At 38.7% G+C, this 23,342-nt stretch overlaps 1 protein-coding gene across 4 annotated transcripts in view; it reads right to left on the bottom strand.

The window, feature by feature from the left end:
• The window catches only part of LOC116722832 (radixin), a 77,609-nt gene that overhangs the window by 6,654 nt on the left and 47,613 nt on the right, over positions 1-23,342 (bottom strand). For 2 of the 4 annotated variants that reach the window (XM_032567167.1, XM_032567165.1), the window contains exons 3-10: positions 12,779-12,862; positions 8,566-8,661; positions 7,498-7,620; positions 5,062-5,213; positions 3,148-3,231; positions 2,866-3,012; positions 1,156-1,252; positions 892-1,055 (exon numbers count right to left, since the gene is read on the bottom strand). In XM_032567167.1, coding sequence (XP_032423058.1) covers positions 892-1,055; positions 1,156-1,252; positions 2,866-3,012; positions 3,148-3,231; positions 5,062-5,213; positions 7,498-7,620; positions 8,566-8,661; positions 12,779-12,862 — 947 coding nt within the window. Of the gene's footprint in view, positions 1-891; positions 1,056-1,155; positions 1,253-2,865; positions 3,013-3,147; positions 3,232-5,061; positions 5,214-7,497; positions 7,621-8,565; positions 8,662-10,388; positions 11,046-12,778; positions 12,863-22,774; positions 22,802-23,342 lie in introns of those variants that run through there. The other 2 variants (XM_032567166.1, XM_032567168.1) reach the window with 2 other exon arrangements.

Genomic DNA, 23,342 nt, shown 5'->3' with positions numbered 1-23,342 from the left:
CAAATCTGGTCCGCTATAGCTTTTTATGTGGCCCTCTAGATTCTAGACTAAATACTAAGTGTGCTTAAAAATTATGTTTTCAATCAAATCAGAGCAGTTTTTATCTGTTTACTGCAAATTAGTCAGTTCCTCCAGTTTCTTGAGAATTATTATGGAAATTCATGAAAAAAAATCCAACAAATCTCGGTGCTAATAATTGGGAGTTTATTGCAGATTTTTCTCAAAATTTGTCAAAAACTTTCTTACTTGCACTGAACGGCTGCCTCAGCCCTAATTGATGTAAGATTATAGTCCATGATCTATATAAAAAAGTCGCATTTACTGTCATAAATAAGAGCAAATATCACAAATATTTCCAAGTTAGTACCACAATCACTTTGATTTTTTTATTGCAAAAAGAAATCACAAAACAATCACAAAATCCTAGAGGGACTGAAAAGATGTTCACTAATATTATTTAATTTGAAGAATTCATTGACATTTTACCAGTTAGTGATCAGGTTTTAGCAATACATTCACACAACCGGCCCTTTAAGAGCACTCCAAAATGAGTTTGACAGCCCTACACTAGGGTATAGAAGGCCACATAAACATTTATGGTGGGCTGCATTTAGCCCGCAAGCCTCAGGTTTGTTGAGGCTTGCGTAGGCGAATTGCTTATTGGTCCCGCTGCAAATTATACCATTTATTTTGTGTGTAATTTATTTTATTTATTCCTTTCTGTAACATCCACCCTAATAGTAACACACTGTGACAAAGTATTTTTTTTCTGATACAACACCGCCCCCTACTGCCCACTAGGAGTTATGAAAGAAAAAAAACATGTCAAACTAGCAGAAGAAGTACAAATTGAGCTTCAGGATGATATGAGAGTCTTGATTGGCACCGTACCTCTCCATCTGCTTGTGGTGCTTCTCCTCTCTCGCCTGGGCCTTCATCTGCTGCACCTCGATGGTGTCCGGCTTCCTCCTCCTCATGTACAACTCGTGGTTTCCCATGCACAACGCCAGGATGCGCTTGTTGATCCGTAACCGAGGGGCGTAGAACACAAAGTCCTGCAGGGGGAGGGCACGGCGCAGGTTACGCTTTAAATGATCGCCGTATTTTTACACAGGACCGGCACCAATTTATTTCCGTTCAGTCGGTTGGACTTACTGGAGCTTTCTTGTCGATGGGTTTGATGACAAACTTCTTGTCGTTGAAGGAAATGTTTCTAATCTCGCTCCAAGGGAAGCCGATCTTCGGAGACAATCTGAGGAGATGTCGGGTGAACATTTAGGATGGAAACTGTGATTTGCTCACAAAGTTTACAAATGATTCTCTTTCAAATGCTAGGTGTCAATTTCCTCCATATTTTCACAGCTTCGGTAGTGCTGATTTGTTTCTACCGTTCCCGTCTGGAACGGCACTCAGCATTCAATGGTGCCAAGAGCTCAACGCATAAGAATAAAATCACTTGAGCTGAGAGTTTTATCTGCTGGTTGTCAACGTTATGAAAGGGGTAAATAAATCCAGAGTGACGGAGCTGTTGTGGTTTCGCTCTCCTCCTCTTTCAGTTTTCAGCCTCATACACGGCGGTGCAAAAGTAGAAAAACTCTGAAGTTTCCCACGTTCTGCCAAGCAGAGTTATGCAACGGAAGGAAAAGGGTTTGTTTTTCTCAACAGATCACAAATACATAAAAAGGGATTAAAAGAACAGCAATTTTTCCTGAGATTTCAGTGGAATTTGTTGGACAACGTTCATAAACAAACAGTTTCATTAAAACCGTGAGAGACGGTGAACAGGTCAGGAGAGATGAAGCTGTGGAGAAGTTTACTTTAAAACAATGTTCAGGAACAGTAACTTTAAAAAGACACTAGCATTTTGATATCAGCCTCTTAAAGTAGGGTTCCCCGACCACGCATCGTTTTTATTTATTTTTACTGCATTTCTTATTTTAATTCATGACATTGCTTTAATGGTGTTTTTGCATCTTGTGTTTCTTTCATGGAAAGTTTTTCTTGCTAAATCTGGTAAATTTACGTTAATATTTTACATCCATTAATACAAAACCTGCATGTCAAACATTACGGATGGTGGCACAATTAGCTCCGCACGTCATTGAGCATATCATCCCCAGTGTGAAACACGTTGGTGGCAGCATCATGCCGTTAGGAAGCCTTCATCCAATCTGATCAAGTTTGGACTATTTTGCAAAGAAGGACGGGAAATAATCCCAACCTCTGGATCCGCAAAGAAGAGGGGGGGGAAAAAAGCAGCACAAGTCTCTACAGAGAATCCAATTAACTACTTTTGATTTCCTCAACATATTTTAACTTCAGCGGTCGCTACCATAGATCCACATCTACATGCAACTCCTCAAAAAAAAAAAGAAAAGAGAGAAAGAAAAGACTAGTGTCTTTTTAAAGTTTACGGGTGCTTTGCGTTTAAAGCAAGAATGTCCAAACCTTTGGGCACATGGGCCAAAATCAAGAAGTCAAAAGGACCGGAGGGTCAAAAAGAAATGTTCGTGTACATACCCAGTAACAAACTAAGCGTTTTGAAACGCATAAATTAGTCAGGATTGAAAATGTGAAAATAAGAGATACAAAACGTAATGTTTTTGCATGTTTGCGTCTGAGAAAATTTAGCAAAACAGTCATTTCTGTTATAAAAATCTGAATTTAGATCACTCTCTTTGAAAACATTTAGCTAAGTTTAATAAGTGTTGCAAATCTGTATCATTCTTGGACTAAAGTCAGAATGATACAGATTTCAAGGGGCCGTACTTTGGACACCTCTGCTTTAAAGCAAAGAACCTGCGAGCCAGACCAACTAGACCTAATGATGTGTTTGAGGTTTTATTTGTTTTTTTGTTTTTTTACTTGTCTTCGTGCTCATAAATGTTGAGGCCCAGAGCGTCCACGCCCAGCCACAGCTCCGTGCCCTTCTTGTTTTTGATTTCGAAGTAGTTAACGCCGTACATCTCCAGGTCCTGAGCGATCTTCAGGTACTCCATCATGGCGTCCTCCCTGCACAAGGACACAGTGAACAGAGACACGCGTTCAATACCTTGGAATTTAGTAGAAAGTGCATTAGCCACAATCCTTTGAATCATAGAAATAATCTATATAATAATAAAAAAAAACAACCATTAAAACATTCACCTGAGCATTCCTCTGTGCTCCTCGTGCCACGTCTGTATTCTGTCCTCCCACTGCTCCTTTGTTAACTTGTGTTGCTCCAAAACTCTACAGATTTTACAACATAAACCATGAAGACCGTCAGCCAACATTTATTTGTTACAAATGAGGAAACATCCAGAGAGCAAGAGAACTGAACAAACAGTCATATTACATGTGGCATTCTGCATGCAAATGGCTTTAATAAAACTAGGAATATGTCTACATATCCATCCTGACGCTGAACACCAAACCTGATGGTACCAACCAAACCAACAATAAGTTGATCCCTAATGACTTAAAGGCCTGATGTCACCCAGATCTGAAACGATTAATCGTGATTAATCAATTCTTGAAATAATCGCCAATTTAGTAATCAATTCATTGTTAACTGGGTTAGGCAGACTCAAAGAACAACACAGTCAGTCAGAGCAGCAATTAAACCAAAACTAAAAATATATACATTTTGCACTTAAAATTTAAAAAAAATAAAACTTTGTCTGTAAATATGTTCTACCCAGAACTCCACACATAGCAGAGTTTGAGCTTCAACCAGTTCAAACTCTGTAAAACAAATCTATTAAGAACTTTTTGCTGTTGAATTATTAATTAATCAAAAACATAATCGACAGATCAGACCTCCACCGCATTGATGTTAAGTCAAGCAGAACAAGCCGAGCCATTTTTGAAGTATTGTTTTAGCTGCAGATGAATCTTTTGCTACAAACCATCAGTTGTTCACTAGAGGAATCCTCTTATTGCATTCTGGAAAACTAAATCTTTATAGTCTTTTTTTTTTTTTTTTTAAAGAATTGAATTACTTTTTATCTTGTCTTTTAATCTATTTTAATAGCATATAAAAAGACTTGAATGAAAAATATGCAGAATGTGCCAATATTCTTTTTGCCAATTAATCATCATCGATAAATTAATCGATAACAAATAATTGTTAATTGTAGATCTAATATCACTACTATGTACTTCTTTCAACTTTTTGTGCATTAAAGTTAAAGATTTTGAGACTTGGTTGGTTTGTTGTTATTTGTAATAATTTTGGCTATTATAAAAATGAATGTTATGTTGATGCTTCAAAGAGAAATTCATTCATTGTTGCACGCTGGAATAAACAAACACAGAGCAGAACAGCGGTGGTATTTACAGTACACTGCTATACTATGTGCTTTATGGCTACAAAACTAAAAGGAATGAAAATTATTGTTGTTTATAATATTCAGATTGCATGAAGTGATAGTAAGTTAAATATACTGGATAACAGATCCCCAGCATTGCTTTTTTTTTTCTCCTGCTAATTTGGGGGTAAAATCCACTTCCCGCTTATTTTTTTCCGACTAAATGTTTGTTTTAAGGGTAAAAGGACAGATTCTGCCTGTAAGCACGTAATGGCATAATAACTCAAGAACACATCGTCAAATAAACTTTACATTCTAATAAACATTTAACACTGGAGCTGGAAGGCATTTTATCCGATATCCAAAATAAATGATCAAAACAGAAACAACAAATAAAATGAATTATGGAGTTTCTGGAAATAAAAAACTATCCTTAAAAGAAGGGCAAGTTGAGGCCAAAGCACCACAATGAAGACTTTTATCATCCTGTTTTTGGTAGAAAGAAAAAAAAAAGAAAAACAATAAATCGAGCAAATGAGAATTATTGAGGTTTTTTTTTATTGATCATGTGGTTAATTGATGTATTGTTCAGGCCTACATACAGATTTAAAGATACTGACAAGCTCTACAGAACTAGGCAGCACAACATTATATTTTCAACAAAACAAACAAAAAAAAGAACATTTCTGTTCCTTTTCTTTAGTTTTGCTGTGAAAAAAAAAAAAGAAAAACAGCAAAAAGACGGCCTTTGTGTGCGTCTCTGCTGTACCTCTGTGGCAGCAGCCGGTCGTTTGCCAGGTAACCGGGCTTGTGGACGTCTTTGCTGTAATCTCCATACTTGGCTTGAACCGCATAGGAGGCCAGCAAGACGGCCGTTTCTGGAGGACAGTAGTTCTCATCATTCAAAATGGCCTCTTTCACCTTAAGAGGGAAAACACAAGTTCAAAGGTAGAATCAGATTCTGGATGCGGTTTGTTGAATTTTGCTGAAATATTGCGATTTTAACCAATATTTTAAACATCTGTGAGAAACAGAGAAATGAGACGGTATGAAAATTTGCTCAGATTGCAAGTAGTTTGTCTTCCAGTAGAGGGAGCTGTTGTATTGACTTGGATTTCTGTTCTGATTCAGCCTCTTCATCAGAACAGTAATGTGATGTTTGTCACAGACACACAGTGAACTAGCAGATAAAGAAGAAAAATCTGGAAAGCAGCTTTGGAAGAACTTCATTTTGGAGTTCTGAGCTTGGTTTTCTTAAAATGTAACATTTTATTCTGAGTTACAACAGAGCTGCACAGCTACAGAGTGTTAGCCAGACATTTAGGCTAACACAATGGATTTGGAAACTGGGTGTGTCCCCTTTCAGCTCAACTAGGGTGAAATCTCACCCGAAGGATTTTTGGAAAAACATCAAAATTAAATCAGGCAAACATTTGATGCGTACCAACCTGTCCTGCTGAGAGACGAGAATAACCCAGGAATGCTTGGGCAATATGCAAAGAGGCCTTTAATATTAAACATCAATCCTGATTGGATAACAAGAAGAAATGTACAGTTTATTTTTTTTATCAGTCATTGTCCTGATTTTTAAAAAATCAACAAAAAAAAATCAAGAGCCTTCTTTGATCACTTCTTCACCGTTCTGTGAAATAGTCTTGGTTCAGTCGGGTTTAAAAGATTGTTTGGGGGGAACAGATTCAACATCTACTGAGAGTTAAAGGTGCAACTGTGTCAACTTTCTGTGTGAACGACAGAAACAAAAGAACAGCTCCAGTGCTGGCTTAGCACTAGCATTAGCTTCAGATTTACCCAAATTTCACTGCAGACGTCTGTTAGGCTTCACTGCTTATGACTGTAAGCTACATTCCAAATAACCAGTGATTAATGTGTTCATAACCCAACCTAAAGGTTTTTATTTGAATCACATTTTTAAAACTTTGGCCAAATCTCAATGTTTTATAGTTTTATTCTCCATTGTAAATTCAAAAACCTTGAAAACCTACTCTTCGGTCTTTCATCCCCCTCCATAAGTATAGTCCATTAATTATTCCATTTTTATTTTTTACATCTATAATGTTCTGTGCCAGTCTTGACATACGGTAGGTCATGTTTTATGTTCCTCTAGGTGACGGGGTTTAACTCACTCGCTCCTAATTCAGCTCATAATCATATCTCCAAGAGGTTCCAGCGAATCGCGTGCTGATAAAACTCACTGTTCCTTGTTAAAGTGCTTCATGAACTCAGCTCGTTGACTTAAACGGCTTTATTTTAAATGATATTTCAGAGAAAGGTGCAGCCAGACATCCGGATTTTTTATGGTTCTTTTAAGTTGAACGTCATCGTAAAACATTTGAGAAAACCCAGATTGGCTTCATCTACAGAATAAGTTGCACAGTGTATGATATAGTTTTGCAAAACAGCAGGAGACGATTTTTTTAAAATAACTGCTTGGTTGGCAAACTTAAACTTTTCTTTTGTTGCAAAAAACAGAGGTTTGTTCTCCCTGCCAGGACTGCAAAAACAAAATGACATCATTCTGTTAACGCAGTTTGTTCCATACAGATCATCTGGGCAGAACTTTTATTTATTTATTTTTTTTTTACTTGTGTGGTTTCCAAAAACCATCATATAAAAACTCTGCAGTAGGAACGACCGATGAAGGCTCCACGGCATTTTAACACTCGATTCTTGTGAAAGATGAAACGTCCGTGCCAAAAAATACTCAATTTCTTTCTACCTCATATAAAATAATAGGTTTATTTGTTCCTGCTGAGTCTGCACTGACCTTAACACCAAAGTGAAATGGCTACCGGAAGCACATAATATGAAACTGACTTTTCCAGCTCAGGCAGAAAACTAAAAGGACTCAGTGAAAAATTAAGGAACACAAAACAAACATCCCGCATTAAGTAGTCTAGCATGAGCTAATCCAAAGTGTAGAATTCCATGACACATTTGCTTTACTGAACGTAAACAGAGAATCAGGTCGAGTGGAACGACCTTCCCGCTAACTGCATTAGGGATCTCCATCGGCGACAAGCTGCCAAACGACCCGATCGCTCCACATCGGATCAGCCGCCCTACTCACCCGCATTAACTAGTCTGTTTCCACGCGGCGCGCCGCTTTCATGTTGTAGAAACAAACCAGTCAGACTAAATCTGCTTTGTGGTGACGTCACCGTACGAGGTGAACACTGCGCCGCACCTGAAGGAAGAAGAGCTTCTGCGTGATCTCCTGGATGAGCTCCTCGGAAACGTCTTCCGGGAAGAACTTCGCTCTGAACTTGAACTGGAGAGGATTCTCCTTTTTAACGTCCTGCTGGGTCACCTGATGGGGGAACGGGGGGAACTTTTAAAAAATTATTCAACACGATTACTCATCAATTATATAATTCACTCGAAATGAGATTAAAGAGGCTAGCAGGGTTTTCTCTAAGATTTTTTTTTTTAACTGTGTTGTTGGGCTGTTGGGGGAAATGAAGTGATGCGCCTTCAAAACGAATCTGAAACACAGGGTTTCCCACAGTGTGTTATAAGCCTGGCGGGCCACCAGGCTTTACTTGTGCCCCCACCAGGTTTTGTGATGTTAATTTATTTTAGTTTTTTTAATAACTGCCTTTTTTAGGACTTTATTGTTGGTGTTTAGGTATTAACTTATCTTCCAATCTTCCAATAATGAATAGCTATCAAGTGACATTTTAAAATTTTCTGTCAACTTTAAACATTTTTTAAACTTAAAAACACAGCAGGTGGCCGGATGGATGACAGCCTTAGCATCAGGCTTAGCACATTTTCTGGGGGAAACCCTGTGCAACATTAAACATAATTGAAAGCCAAAACTATATTAATTAGCTACTTTGTTGTTTAAATGCAAAATACATCATCATTGGGGTTGTTCTCACAGACTTTAACTAAAAAATACATTCAACTTAACCTTCCTGAGGTATCTTTCTTTCGCCTTTTCTCTCCCTCTACCTCAAAATATTGTCAAGTTCTACTTCACTCCTCAGAGCAGCGCAGCACACAGTAGCCAGCTTTTTAACATTTCGTGATGTTTAAATTCATTTCAAACTCTGACCATGGTTAATATAAGACTCCAAACATAGGCCACATATATTTCTATATGTATATATCTCATAGACTTTACAGTGTTTTAACATGAATATTAAAAAAAAACTTGATTCTGAAGGTGTGGCGGCTTTTATTTTACCGCCATCAGTTCCATGTGGAAGAAATCCTGGACGGATTTCGGTACCTGGGAGGGTTTTCTCACCTTCTTGTTGAGTTTGAGCCACGTCACGTAGCCTTTGCTGTCTGTGTACTGCAGGCCGAAGAACCAGACTTCCCTCAAACCCACAGTCTTCACCACCTGAAACAAGAACAAGGCTTTTGGTTCCACTTACCGGCACATGGACCGGGTGGCAAGTGGGAAACCGTCCATTAAGCCAAATGGGTTTCCCTAAGAGAGACTCTTTATTCCGACAATGTAGCATACATCAAGTATTATCCAGTCCCTCTATCATTTTCTTCAAAATAATAATATATTTGATTTAATATATTTATTTAGATTAAGTCAGTCCAAAACAATTGTCATCTTGAGGCACTTGAAACAAAACAAAACAGACCAGTTGTGTAAAATTCTGCTCAAATTAGGATTGGGAGACAAATCTTTAATTTTTTCTTAATTCAAAATTTGATTTCCAAATAGTTTTTTCTTTTAAAAAATATATAAATGACAGAAAATCTTAAACATTTGGCTTTTACTTCACTCATTCCTCCTGTGACTTGATCAGCAATGAAACAAGTTTGTCAAAAAAAACAAGATGATAGTTTATTTTTCACCAACGCACATTGGTGAAAAAAAAAAAAAATCCCAATTTTCAAAAAATAAATCTTCAGAAAATTTAATTAATCAATAAAATCAATTTATCATATCTATCCAATTCAGTCTGGCGCAATCTAATCTCAGTGTCTTCCAAAGGTATTTATATCTTTTCGTCTCATTACAACCAAAAATTTATGTATTTCATTTAATTTTATGTGACGACGGACACAGAGTATTTGTCCAATTGCTTAGAAGAAAGACAAGAAAACATTTTTCAAACGTTTTAGCAAATTTAAGTCTGCAAAGTGTGGCATGCAATTGTATTCAGTCCTCTTGACTTAAGACTTTGTAGAACCGCCATTTTCTGCAACAGCAGCTGTTGTTGCGAGGCTCAGAGACTTTGACTGGGCCATTTGAACAGTTTCTCGGCCTCAGTGGGGATTGGAGGCTTTGAGGTTAGGTGCAGTGTGAGCTTTTTGCCACCCAGCATTTTGCAAGCAGGCCAAAGAGTTCAATTTTGGGCTGATCGGAGCGCATTGGTTCAGAGTCTGCTCCGCTGTGCAGCAAAGTGCAGACAGGTTCTCCTCTGAGCCCCTAAATTGCTTCTGATTAATGCTAAAAAGAACTAGAATTCTCATTTCACTTGTGCTACTTTGTGTTTGTCACAAAAAATCCTAATATAAATACACAAGATTGTTGCTGTAACATGAATAAACATGGGAAATGTCAGCGTTTACTGCGGAGTCAGATTCATATCAAACGCATTTTAGTTACAGGCATTGCTGTGGATATAAATTAAGAACCCTGTCTGTCGAGAGAAAGATGCAAAATACAACGAAAGGAAAAGAAAAAAAAAGAATTTGAATTCTGGCGCCATAAAGTTTTCTAAGAGTTAAAACGCTACATGTGATCTCACTGGTGACTAATCCAACATTCCTTTTCATCTTTTATTTGATCTTTTTTAATTTTTTGAGTACACTCCGCTTGTTCAAATCACACCATCTAAACCTCAACCCATTTCCCAGAGGGGATTTGGACACTCTGATGCCAAAGTGAATTTACAGTCAATACGTCAGCCCTCGCAGCCTGTAATTAACTCTGCTTCAGGCGTCACAGAGGCAAGCTCACATAAACAAATTAAAAACCCATGTGGATCAAGTGATCACACGAACACGCAATTTACTCAAACTGCCCATTAAAATGCTCTTCAGCAGGGGCGTCTGGGAGAATGAATAATCTGCTGAATGAATAATTTGCTCGGTCCTACGTCCAGCTCGTTTAAATGCGGGGAGCTCGGTGCGTGAAGTATCGTCCGGAACGCCTCGAAATGTCGACGAATGCATTCAGGATGAGAAAGGAGGAGTTAGAGGTGGACCAGAGAAGAGGAAAAGAACGCTGTGTAATCGTCACAGATTAAAGAGTTTGTGTTCAGGCCGGCTTAGCTGAGATGTGTTAGATTTAAGAGCTCACAGTGGCCGCCTTCATCTCTTCGAGTGTGTGTTTATACGAGCTCACGGCCGCTTAGATTTCGCTCTGCAGCCTCTCCGTCAATGGACTCCCTTCTCATTCATGTGAATCTGCGAACATTTGAATATGAAACTACTGCTACGCAAAACTGAAGCTTGGTTCTGCGAATAGTTTTCCTTTTTTTTACCCTACATTATTTCCACAGAAGGAATGAGTCAAGTTAAGATATCTGGGGAAATAAAGACAATTTGTTTTTGTGCTTTGGCCTTTCATCCACACCAGATCATCATTTTATATCGTTAAAAACTATTATTTGTAAAACTTGCAACCAAAGTAGAGATTTGAGGAAACTGTGTTTGTGTTATTAGTGTTACAGTCTGTGACAAATATATTCACATGCTCGCTTTGACACGTTTCCCAATTGTGTCTTATTAACTTTACATTCTAATACACCATTTTAAAAGTAGTTCAACCTATACATATAAATATACACTGCTCAAAAAAATAAAGGGAACACTTAAACAGGTGTTTAACACTTAAAGTGTTCCCTTTATTTTTTTGAGCAGTATATATATATGTTCACGAGAATAAACCTGGTGCCATGATCACTTCCTAATGAAAAGTTGTGGGTGTTTTGAAGCAATCTGATTGGCTGGCAGGTTTTAGCTTTGCGCTACACTGCCCCCTATGGGTTTGGCATGTTCAAAACGCTCAGGAGCAGATTTGTGTCGGTTTATGTGGATGAAAACTTTTCTGAAACACATCCTGTGTGTACAATGTTGTTTAAAAAATATGGAGGAAGTACTAGTTTCTACAAAGAAACGGCTATGTGTAAACCAGCTTTGGTGGGGAAGCAGGGGGAAAGGTGCTAAGCATTTATTACTGGTTAACTTTTCCAATCACCTCACAGTTTAAGCTACTCTACTGCAGTTCAAATGTGATTACTTTAAAATTACATATCAGGATTAACCTGTATTTTGACTGAGAGAATCATCTCTAACCACCAACAAGAGTGAAAAACACGAGCCACTTTCTGCTTTGCTCGTGTGAGGTTGACATCTGTAAATGTTACAAACTTCCTCTTCGTCATTGAAAGTGATGAACACTTTGTTTCATAGTCATTGTATCACGCTATGTGACAGGAAAACCGGGTTGAAAGCCCAGCTTCTACTCTTGTCCACGCTCTGCTCCAAAAATGAGTAAAGTCTGGGATGTTTGCTACAGCAGCACCTTTGCAAACAGTTTACAGTAACTTTATTAACATAATGTACATCCTCTAGCATTGCTATGTTCAGTTAGAATTCATAAAAGTAGGCTGGTTCATTAACAATGGCATTTTAAAATGTTTGACAAGGACAAATCCCTATTTTTATCAAACAAATTAAAAGAACACATTTTTGCTGTTCTGCCTTCACGTAAAAAAAAACTAAAGCAGAACTCAGAAAAGAGCAAAGAACAAAAGCAGAAAACAAAGAAAGGCCTCTTGTTCTCTGTCTTCTTTCCTCCATGTCACCACAACAACCCTGCACAGTCTGACATGAAACGGCACTGAAAGCTGCCCTTTTACTTCCCAGACATACACACACACACAAACACACACCACGGCGGGCACAATACACCCAATACTTCCACCCATCCTCTGTCTTCTAAAAGGTCCCAATTAAAACAAAAGGACCTTTTGTGTACAGATCTAAAACCAGCCGAGCACCGACTGGTACAACCACACGACAACCAACAATTAGAGCCGCACAATATCTCAGAATCACATCTACAGCTCACTACAGTGTCTGTGAGCTATAATTACATGGCAATAGACTTGATAATGAAATATTTCTTTAGGTATAAATGATTATTCAGACTCTGCATGCCAGTAGAGGCCAAGCTGGTATTGTCTGAGACGCTAAAGGTCACAGAGAGTGTTGGAAGAGTGGAAAATGTGGATTTATCACAGCTGATAAAATCAGAATGTTCTACAGCAATATCTTAATCTGATTATTTCATAATATCATGCAGCTACAATAATGCTATGCTTCCTGTTAAGACTTTATTCAGACTCTGAGTCCAGAGTCTTTATTCATTAAGACGGTCTAATTAAGATGGAATTAGGTCTAATTCTACTCGGATACATATCTAAACATCTGATGCTTCCGAAGATATGAATGTTTTTTTCCTATGTAAAGTAAAACACTCTTGCCTGGTCAAACAGTTGTTTTCCTGTTGTGTTCGGCTGGATGGCGAACTCCAGCTCAGCGTCCATGGTGGTGACGCGCACATTGACCTGGAAAACACAAAAAAAGTTTTAAAAGCCTTTTTAATAGCAGTGTTAAATATCGTCAATACACTGACTAATAAAAATATTTTTTCCTGCTTGGACTGAACATTGCCACAAGTCTCTGGATTTTGAAAATTCCCAAATGTGAGTCCAGCCATCCAGCAATCAAGACAACATCTCCTACATCAACATCATGCTCAGTTCCTCAGGGCTGTGTGTTTGGCCCTCTATTGTTCACACTGATAATGTAAAACCGCCCGTCCACACAGGAGGAAAACTCATTCATTAAATCTGCAAATGGAACCAAAGCAGTGAGACACTCGTAGTAATTGTGACTCGATTTGCAGGAGGAAGTGACAAAGTGTTAGGTTTACGATGAAAGGGACAAAACATGAACTAAATGGAGAAAATCACTAATCGTGACGCCACTTAAGCACCAACAAGCAGGTCTATGATTTTAACTAGGCCTGTCACGATAGCAAATTTTGCTGAGCGATTAATTGTCTCAAAAAATTATTGCGATAAACGATAATATTGTCTGAAGACCTTTTTACACTGATTTAATGGAAATGACGTAATAATGCATGTGATTTCCTGCCAAAAATAGATACACTTTATTTTCAAAAGAATATTTAACACTGGAGCTGATAAACAAAATAAACAAAACAACCAAAAACAAAATGGATTCTCAGTCTCCATTAACAAAAAATGTACTTGATAAAAACTAAACAACATAAAGCCAAAGTGGAAATAAATACTGCATTCAACCAAAAGAGTGCAGATTATGAAGTCTGTATACTATGTTGCCCTTCAGTAATAATTAGATTTAAATAGAGAAGATGGGCACATCGACTACCTGATGCAATAATTCACACTACATGATTTTTTGCTCCTATTTTTCCCCTTATGACAATCTTAGAACGTTGGTCTTTCTAAGATTGTGGTGTGTTACGGTAGATCGTCGTTGCCGCTCCGATCTAAATCAGGGGGTTTTCCTCCACTGGGAGCTTAACGCAGCCTGTTGAATGTGACAGGCAGCCAATCAGAAAGCGCGGATTCTCCTCTGTGTTTTTTGAGGGGAAATTACGTCGGGAAATCCCAAACAGCTGACACGGCGCAACCCGAAGTCCAGCCGACGTGGAAACAACATTAATGTTTATTCAACATGCAAAGAATATAGAAATGACAAGAGGAGGAGTTGGAGCGAAATTGCTACCGCAGTTTATAAACCCGGTAACTTTTCAGCTGTTCTTCGTTAACGTGACGTAAATAGGTTATAATGATTTTCATTCGGTCAGGACTTTACGCTGACACTAGTTACATGCATTGCAGGTAGATTGTAGTAAAGCATTGATTAATGCCTGGTTTTAAAATTAGTTCACTGGACTTGTAGCCATTATTTTGTGCCCATTGTTGGACACCACACGGCTAATGTGTGGTCTGTCAGGTTTTGAAAATGGGCCGACAATCGGCCGACAGCTCTAAGATCGTGTCGTGTGCGCTGGGCTTCACACTAAGGAAATGAGGAAGGGAGGGTCAGTGGAGAGCACCGGAGTTGAGCCTTTTTTCATTCAGTGTCATCAACAGAAAGAGAAAAAGGCCGGAAGAGACGATAATGCCGATAACTGAAATGACGTCGATAGTTTTAATTTATCGTACGATTAATCGATTTATCGTTTATCGCGACAGGCCTAATTTTAACAATTGTGAAATATGGATGAACAACACTAGAGGAATTTCTCATGCATCTGAAAACAATCAGTCCCCAACAGAATCCTCACACAACTCTAAAGAGATGTGGTTGAAGTGTGTACAAAGTCCTGCATCTCAGCCAAAATTTTACCGGACGATAAATTGTCCCAGCAATTATTGCAACACACGATAATATTGTTGTTTTGAGACCATTTTCTAGTAATATACTGATAATGGCATAATAATGCCAGTTTGTATCCTCAGACATTAATAAACTTAAACAGGTACTGGTAGACATTTTAAATTTCCAACATAAAACAACTAAAAACAAACAAATAAAAAACACACACAGCCGAAACTATAAATGAAATCGATTATGAAGTCTCTAAACAAAAAAATTGCCTTCATCAGAATGAAAATGATTGCATTCATTTTAATTTACCACTGATTATTGCGACAGGCTTCTGTCTGGCTGCACTCTGGGCACCTGCACAGGATGGTGAGGGGAGCTAAACAGATCATTGATGAAATCTGATTTAATTTGCTCAGAAAAGAAGGAGAAAACATAATTGTGGCTGACCAAAGGTGAAAATAGAAAGTTTAGGGTTAAATTAATGTGGGGTTGTACTGTGTGGCACAAAAGAGGGACATCAATGAGTTTTCCTCATTAAACTGAGGAAAACTAAAATCCAAAGCAAAAACAAACAAATTGCATCCTGAACTTCTGTCAGCTGGTGGGGCAGCCACGGTCATTTCTGTGAGTGTGTCCTGGTGTCGGACTTCTTCTATAAATATGCTTCAGCCATAGTGAACACGTGCACAAACCAGCACCCATATATGGAGGCTCATGTTTACACTGTTCCTCTCTGCCAGCCAGCAGAGGGGAAGTAGAGTAGAGGGCTCTAATGCTCTACTGAGGAAAAGTCATTAGGAGGATTCCAGGCAGTAACACCTGCAGTCATTTCCCCCTTGTTACCAGTAGCTAGAGAATATTATTTTAAAAGAAGGAAATATGGAATATTTTTTACTACTGATCGTCTTGAAGACGAATGAAAACAAAAAAAAAAGATTTGAAAATCTATTATTTTTAGCACATTTATTGATCCAGTAAAGAAGTATGATATATTCCATGTTTATGTCTGAGAACTCTACAACCTAAAAGGCGCAATACTAATGTAGACTATACAGTAGTGATTGTACAGTCTACAAGAGTAACTGTGTCCCACCTTTTTCTCTCACTATCAGAATTACCAAAATCATTTCTATTTTCTACCCGATGGCAATCATGGCACTAAATTCAGAGGCATAAGAACTTCTGCTCTTGACACCACTTTGTTAAAAAATGTAAATTCTGTTGCGACACCTCCAGGCGCTGCAACCATCTTCTGATGTCTATTTATTTCTCATTTTGTACTATTTATTTCTTTATCTTTGTATATTATGTATATACACATAACCTGCATCTTAACTCGAGTCGAGCAAATCTCAATCTCGTTGTAATCTGTTGATGACTATGACAAATAAATCTTATCTTATTTGCTAAATGCCGCAATAATCAGAAGAACGTCAGAAATGCATTTATTAAGGTCTTCAAAATCAGAAGTCTGACCATTCGAAGTGACCCGAAAGGAGAGAGAAGTCTGATCTGATTTAACTTCAGACAATCTGACTCAAAGGTGGCCTAATCTTGTACATAGAAACCAAGATGAAAACGTTTCACCACAGGAAAAACTCCTGTTTGCTAAACCAATTCGGGACGCTGCCATGAATACTCACATGAGTTTAAGAGAAAAGTGCACTTCACCAAGTGGTAGTCCAAGTTTGCTCAAAATTCATAAGAATTATGCCCAGTCCACACGTAGTCGCATAGCGTGTAAAACAAATAGACTTTTACGCATTGTGGCCTTTTGTTCCCATGAAAACTATTTAATATCACTAAAAATGATTTATAAATACTAAGACCTAAGCAGAGATTCGAGAAATCTCTGTGTTTTTAAGTGTACGTGAGAATAAATGAAAAAACTTTACTAGTTTAAGTCGTTTAACACATCTGTTACACAAATTAACCTCTTGGCGCCATGTTTAATTCCTAACAGGAAGTTGTGGGTTTTTTAAGGGAGTCTTTCTCAAATTGTGGTCCGCGGGGGCCCCCTAGTGGTCCGCGAGGTACTGCATGTAAATGACCGTTTATTTGCCGTGACGTCAGCTCAAAGTGCGACGCTACAGCTAGCTTACCAAAGGATTGCGTTCAAAATAATGATGAAAGCTGGCTTAAAACCGGGTTACTCAAAAGAAAAGCTGCAGATACCGGTGGAAAGAAAACAACTCCAGGAACATTATATGATCAGAGGAAGCTAAGTTACAGCTGCTGAGTGTTGATGTGTCGTTCACTAGCGATTGGATTCCTTTGAACGGCTCTATGCGGTGAGGGGTTAGGAGTCGACTCAGTCTGAACTGTTCCTTGTTTTTTATGACTTTACTTGGTAATGAATGATACTCTGCTTTCAGGTCAACAGCTATTTGTATTTTTATTTCATCAAAAAATATTGAATTAAATAAATACAATTGATAGAAATTAGTTGAATTATTTTTATACTTAACGGTGCAGAAAATATTTTTTTTTGTTTCTGTTAAAGCAACTCAACTCAAAAATAGACTCAAGTCTATTTTTTCTTCAATTGTGCTTCTAAATCACAAATAGCCCTAAATGTTATTAATTTACATGGTAGTAAAGAACAACTTCTTTTTATTTCTATGTGTTTCGACATCATTGGAAAACTTAGACAATTTCAGAATTTGTAAATAACTCAAAATGCCCAAGTAGACGTGTTCATGGCTTTGTCGAGGCCAGTCACATTTACCAAACAACCTGATTGGAAAAGGTTTTCGTTTTGAGCTACACCGCCCCTTACGTGTTTGGTGTGTTCAAAACGATGCACAGGAGCAGATTTGTGCAGATTTATCTGGATGAAAACATTCCCACGTGTACGCACCATTATACTTTTTAATGTGGGGGAGACATTTGCTTTTATAGAGAACCGGCTACAAGGCCTTAGACTATTTGTTATTTTTCTATATGTCAAGACAGTAAAAGAAATCTCTGAAATTTGTGGCTATGGCCACCATTTAATAGCTTGGCGTATAAAATAAACAGCAGCTCAACAAGCAAGGATTTTTGTAGCAGGTGGCGTTTCAGTTTTGAATTTCTGTCTATTTCAGCCAATATTTACCCAAAGAGATGCCTCATACTGAATTATTTATGAAGTAGGGTTTTGTTGACACTGGCAGCAGTGAGGTGGAGTACAGCTGCAAAAATAAAAATGTTCACAGGCGGAGGTTTGGTCAGATGGGAAGAGCCACAAATCAGCATCTGCTGACACTTGAAAGCAGAGCTATGAAAAGTACTATAACTCTATTGTGGGATTACTCTGTTGAACCGAACTCTATAATTTATATACAATCACACACTTGACGTGTTCATCTAAGCGTGGTTCGCTTCCCTTGGGAGGTGTTGCATATTACGCCGGACTGTTCCATGTTTTTCTGTGCTGCAATACGCAGGCCCACCTCTGCAGCATGGCCGACCAGCACCGACCTCAAGTAACCCTGGCACAGAGCAGAAGACCCAGAGAGACGCAGAGGAGCTGAGCAAGGCAGCAGAGACGAATCCAGCAGCCTTGGGCATAAAACTGCTGAGGAAGTGTGCTCTTGATTTAACACAAACAGTCTAAAAACAAGAAGATGCAAATACTTAACTCTCGAAAGAGAATTAGGTTTTAGGGTTAAGATAAAGTTTTGGGCTTGTTTCAGCTCTGCATTTGGGCTTATTTTTGGTCTGAGCTAGAGGCTAGGTATTATTTACTCCGCGACGGAAAAAGCCCCCACCGAGATAGCAGGACGGGGTTTATGCGCGCTCTGCTGTTGAGGGAGACGGACGGAGACAGATAACGCCTGTGGTGAACTCGGCGCATCAATCTCAGGCAAGCGGCAGCCAGAAAACACAAGGAGAGCGGTCCGTGCAGTGACCTGAGAAAGATACGACGTGCACGCCAACAAAGCAGCCGAAATTGTTACAGAGAGCACACACACTCCGTCACTTCCTGCTTTCATCAAAGAAAAGGAGGGACAACAAATGATTTCTCTAGGAGATGAAGGTGTGTGTGTGTATGCAGCTACTCAGTTCTAGATGAATATGACGATGTGTTTGTGCAGCAGCTGTCAGGGAAGTATGGGAACGCAAGCATATGGTGGTGGCAGCAGTGTGTGTGTGTGTGTGTGTCACAAGGAGGCAGCTGCCAGTGCCTCTGTACTGCAGCATAGCAATATAGTTGCTTTACATTGCAAGGACAACACACACAGGGTTTCATTGTTTCGAGCGCGCGCAGAGTCGCACGTTGAGCTTCTGAAGTCTGACTGATAACGTCTCCATAGCAACGTCCTTGGGCCTGATTTTAGTGTAATTTTCTAAAAAGCCTTGTGGCTTCGCAGGGAGGGATTTTAACACTCTGCAGGGCGGCACAGAGAGGATTGACTGCAAAGGCTGAACAATACGAGTTTAAAAGGTCACGACGGGGTCAACAGTGAACGGCAGAAGGGAGAGGGAGGCATTTTTCTTTATGCTTTAGCCACCAAAAAAACCAAAAAAAAACAACAACATGCGAACGAGTATTAATGAAAAGCATTTAGGAGAATCCCAATATTGATTTGTGAAACGTTTGTTCTGCGAGCAAAAACAAACTTTTAAAATCATATGTAACAAGAAAGGAAGAATTCAGTCTAGATTTATGTAGTTCACAGTCATGTTCAATAAACTGGATTATTATTGAAAAGTTCATTTTATTTCAGTGATTCGGTTCACAAGTAAAATACTTTATACAGCTCTGGAAAAGGTGACGAGCTCACTGCACTGAACATCACTGAAAACCTCCTGGTTCTTCCACCAAATGTTGATTTCTGAACTCTTCCTGAGTTAAAACATTAGTTATGTCGTTTCTAAATGAATATAAACTTGTTTTCTTTGCGTCATTTGGAAGCACTGTGTCTTTTTTATTTTGACCATTTCTCATTGTCTGCAAATTAATACTTTTTTTTTTTTCTTGAAATTTCGGAGACATGTCAGTAGTTCATAGAATAACAATGTTTATTTCACTCAAACATATACCTATAAAAAGTAAAATTAGAGAAGCTGATCGTTTTAAGTGGTCTCTTACTTTTTTTGTATATAGATCATTTCCACACATGCTGTTTTCAAACTTTTATTTCTGTTAATTATGATTTTCTGCTTACAACTAATAAAAACCTGACATTTAAGATTAGAATATTACATCAAATCAACAGAAAAAACTATGATCTTAATGAAAATCATGCTTTTAATCTGGCCAATGAGCCTCTTCTGACTTTTTTTTTTTAATACGGCTATCTCAATTAGTATTTTAAACAGAAAACAAAGCTAAGTGTAAAATTATGCTGCTCAGATTTGACTGCTAGAACTACAAATTTTGACATGATAAAATGCTGTCCAGGTTCCTTAAAAACAGTGAAGCAGCCCTTTAGATTAGCACAAATAAAACTTCTGCATCAGTAGTGTTCTTTCGGTGCTTGCAGCGTCGGGTCTAAGTTACACACGTCCTTCTTCCACTCAACTTTCCGTTAATATGCTTGGCTACAGGACATTTTAATTTGCTCGATTTAACGCTTTTTTCTTTCTACCAAAACCTGAATGATACAAGTCTTCAGTCTGGTGCTTTGGCCTCAACGAGACCCTTTTTTTTTTTTAAAAAGATAATTTTGTTCACAATTCATTTTATTTGTTGTTTCTGCTGTTTTTTTTTAATTTATTTTGGATATTTCAAATGTCTTCCAGTTCCTGTGTTTAAACGTTCATTAGAATTTAAAGTTTATGAATCTTTGAGAACGTGTTCTTCCCATTACTACTACTGTGTTAATTGAAAATGCTCTCAAAACAACAATAATATCGTTTGTCACAATTAGTTCTGGGACAATTTGTCGTCCGGCAAAATTTGTCACTCCGACAGGCCGAGCCCTGTCCTTCTGTGGTTAACCCCACCAGTGGAGGGGTGGCAGTGAGAGCAACAATAAAATCAGATGACGCTTATTCCTGGAGCAATGCAACAGCACGCTGTCCACACGCAGAGTAAGATGAATGCAAGGACCTTCATGCACCTGCAGGAAGGCATGTTTTAGCATGCAAGTAAGTGAGCGAGTTTGCGAGACAGATAAGGAAGCAGAGCAATGTCTTCTCCCTGATAACCGAATACGTTAACAGATAAAGTCGGTAGTTTCAGCCTTCGCACAGACCGCAATCCATAATGTCAGTGCTACTGATAAAACCTTCCCTGCTCATGTGTCACAGAGATAGACAATATTCTGTTACTCACATCATAAACTAAATCCTGTGATATCGGCCAAAACTATTGTTTTAACTTCTTTTATTTTGGCTCCTAGTATGAATGAAGCAAAGGCCAGTGATGCCAACACTGAAATATTTTCCAAACTATAAAAGTAGGAGACGCTTAAAGAACGCTGCGTAAAACTAGAAACTGTAGCTATGTACTTTCCTTCATGGTCAAGGACAACTGCTGCACATGTGAAACAAATTTCTATCCACAAAGATTGTTTATACAGTGAGACAGTAAATCATGAAAACATATATAAGTATTACGCCATTAAAGATCTACTACAGAGATCCAATGAGAGCCAGAGAGCTCCGCTCATATGTAAATAATCAACACCACTGAGTCATTCAGTAACCAAGAGCACTTTCACTCCATGCAGGTCAGAACAGAAATGTGGTGCATAAGCTGTTACTACCACACTTAGCATTGCACAAGTGTTGCAATGCTAAACAGTTGGAAAATTCACGAAAACACGTGGAGAAACCACCGACTGCAGCGACCGGGCCATGTGGTTTTCTGATTGAAAGCGTACAGCTACCGTTAGCACTCATCCGTTAGCATCCAAACCAAGCAGCCTGATTGTTTGGGCCCATAGGAGATATTACTATTGATTAGGGATGTCCCAATATGTTAGACTTTGACAAGTGGTCTAACATATAATCAATCCCACATCCCAGGAGATTTGCACTCGACTCTCCCTGAAGATGCAACAAGTGACAAAATGGAGCCAAGATGATAAAACAAAAGCTAATAACAGAAGTTAATCTACTGGGCCAGCAGGGAGCAAAATAAGAAGCCTGAAGGCATTTTAAACTAGCAGCAGTTTAAAATAATTAAAGTATTTACTGAAAGGTTTCCCCCAGAAAACCTGCTAAGCCCAGTGGTTGGTTGCCAGGGCAGGCATTCATCCAGCGACCCGTCGTGTTTTTGAGTTAAAAAATGTTTAAAGTTGACAGGAAATTTTAAGATATCACTTGATAATTATGCATTATTGAAAGATTGGAAGATTAGTACCTGAACACCAACTATAAAGTCTTAAAAAATGCAAACATTTAAAAAAAAAAAAAAACCTTAAATAAATAAGCAATGCTTAGCCTGGTGGGGGCACAAGTAAAGTCTGGTGGCCCACCAGGCTTATAATACACTGAGGGGAAACCCTGTACTGGGTTTACTTCAGGCTCGGGCCTCTAATGAGTTAATTAGTTGGGTTGGATTATTACTTAAACTGTAGTTTGAACAATTGAAAAAGGCAAGCATATGCGTTTCAAAGGGGGTCTCTAGAAATGATAATAAAAGGTGAAAGGATGCAAATTAAAGTTCTTCAGAATCTGTTAAGTCAGACACATCTGGCAGGTGCACCTCTGGTATCACTTCAATAGCACAGAGACTTATTGCAAAAGTGTATTTCAAGATACTGTGACTCATGTGCATAATACTACATGTGACCATATATTTTTTTTAGGGACCAAAAGTCGAGGAAAAGAAAAAGTTGGACTCCCCCTGACCCCAAACAAGTCCTAGGTTTTGCAGCTGACTTTGTTACGAATAGGAAACCTTAGTCACAATCAGAAAGTGTTGCATGTTGATGAAACCATATTTAGTGTTTTCTTATTAACTTACTCCAATGCAAAATTGAGGTAAATGAGCGACTCTGATACGAATGTTTGCTTATTATTCTAAAGCGTATTTTGTAGCTGTGGGATAAGTGTTCCAAGAACGAGACGACGAAACTTTCTGACTTTACAGATAAATGATGCAGAAAATGGTGTGTATTTGTACGAGTCTGTGGATCAAATGGAGCGTCTCTTACTTTTATGAACATCTTAAAACTTGGCAGAGCTGGCAATCTTTTAGATGCGTATCTGATCAAAGAAAAGCATAAACAATATTGAAAAGGTCCGTTTCTCTCTCGTCTTCCAGGTCTATAAATGACTCGTGATACTTCCAGTTAATTCAACATGCGAATCTGCAGTGAGGAAACAAAAATCGCTCTGACCGAGCTTCTATTCAGCCACAGATTGTACATCCGAGGCAGCAGCTGGAGGTCTTGTTTGGGCGGGTGGGGTTTGATCGAGAGCAATTTCTCCGTCCTTCAGCGCCAAGCGACCCAGCGGGGAGGCCTGTTGTCACCGATTGTTCCCGCCTTCAGTTTGCCGATTGAAATTGTAGCTGGTTAACGCCACGGAACAATGCGGGCCGTGTGTTTGTAGCCGTCTGTGTTTGCCAGCATCCTTGAGTAACTCTGTGTTTTGTACAAGTAGTGACAGCTAAATACCAGGCTAGTGTGTACAGGCGGAGGCCGCCCACGCGCCACAGCCCACCTGTTGACTGTGTTTGAGACTGAATGAGAGAAGCCATGATTAAAAGCTGCTGAGCTG

Source organism: Xiphophorus hellerii, chromosome 7, assembly GCF_003331165.1.
Source record: "Xiphophorus hellerii strain 12219 chromosome 7, Xiphophorus_hellerii-4.1, whole genome shotgun sequence".
NCBI classification, from domain to species: domain Eukaryota; kingdom Metazoa; phylum Chordata; class Actinopteri; order Cyprinodontiformes; family Poeciliidae; genus Xiphophorus; species Xiphophorus hellerii.
This window is presented reverse-complemented; position numbering and strand designations above follow the sequence as displayed.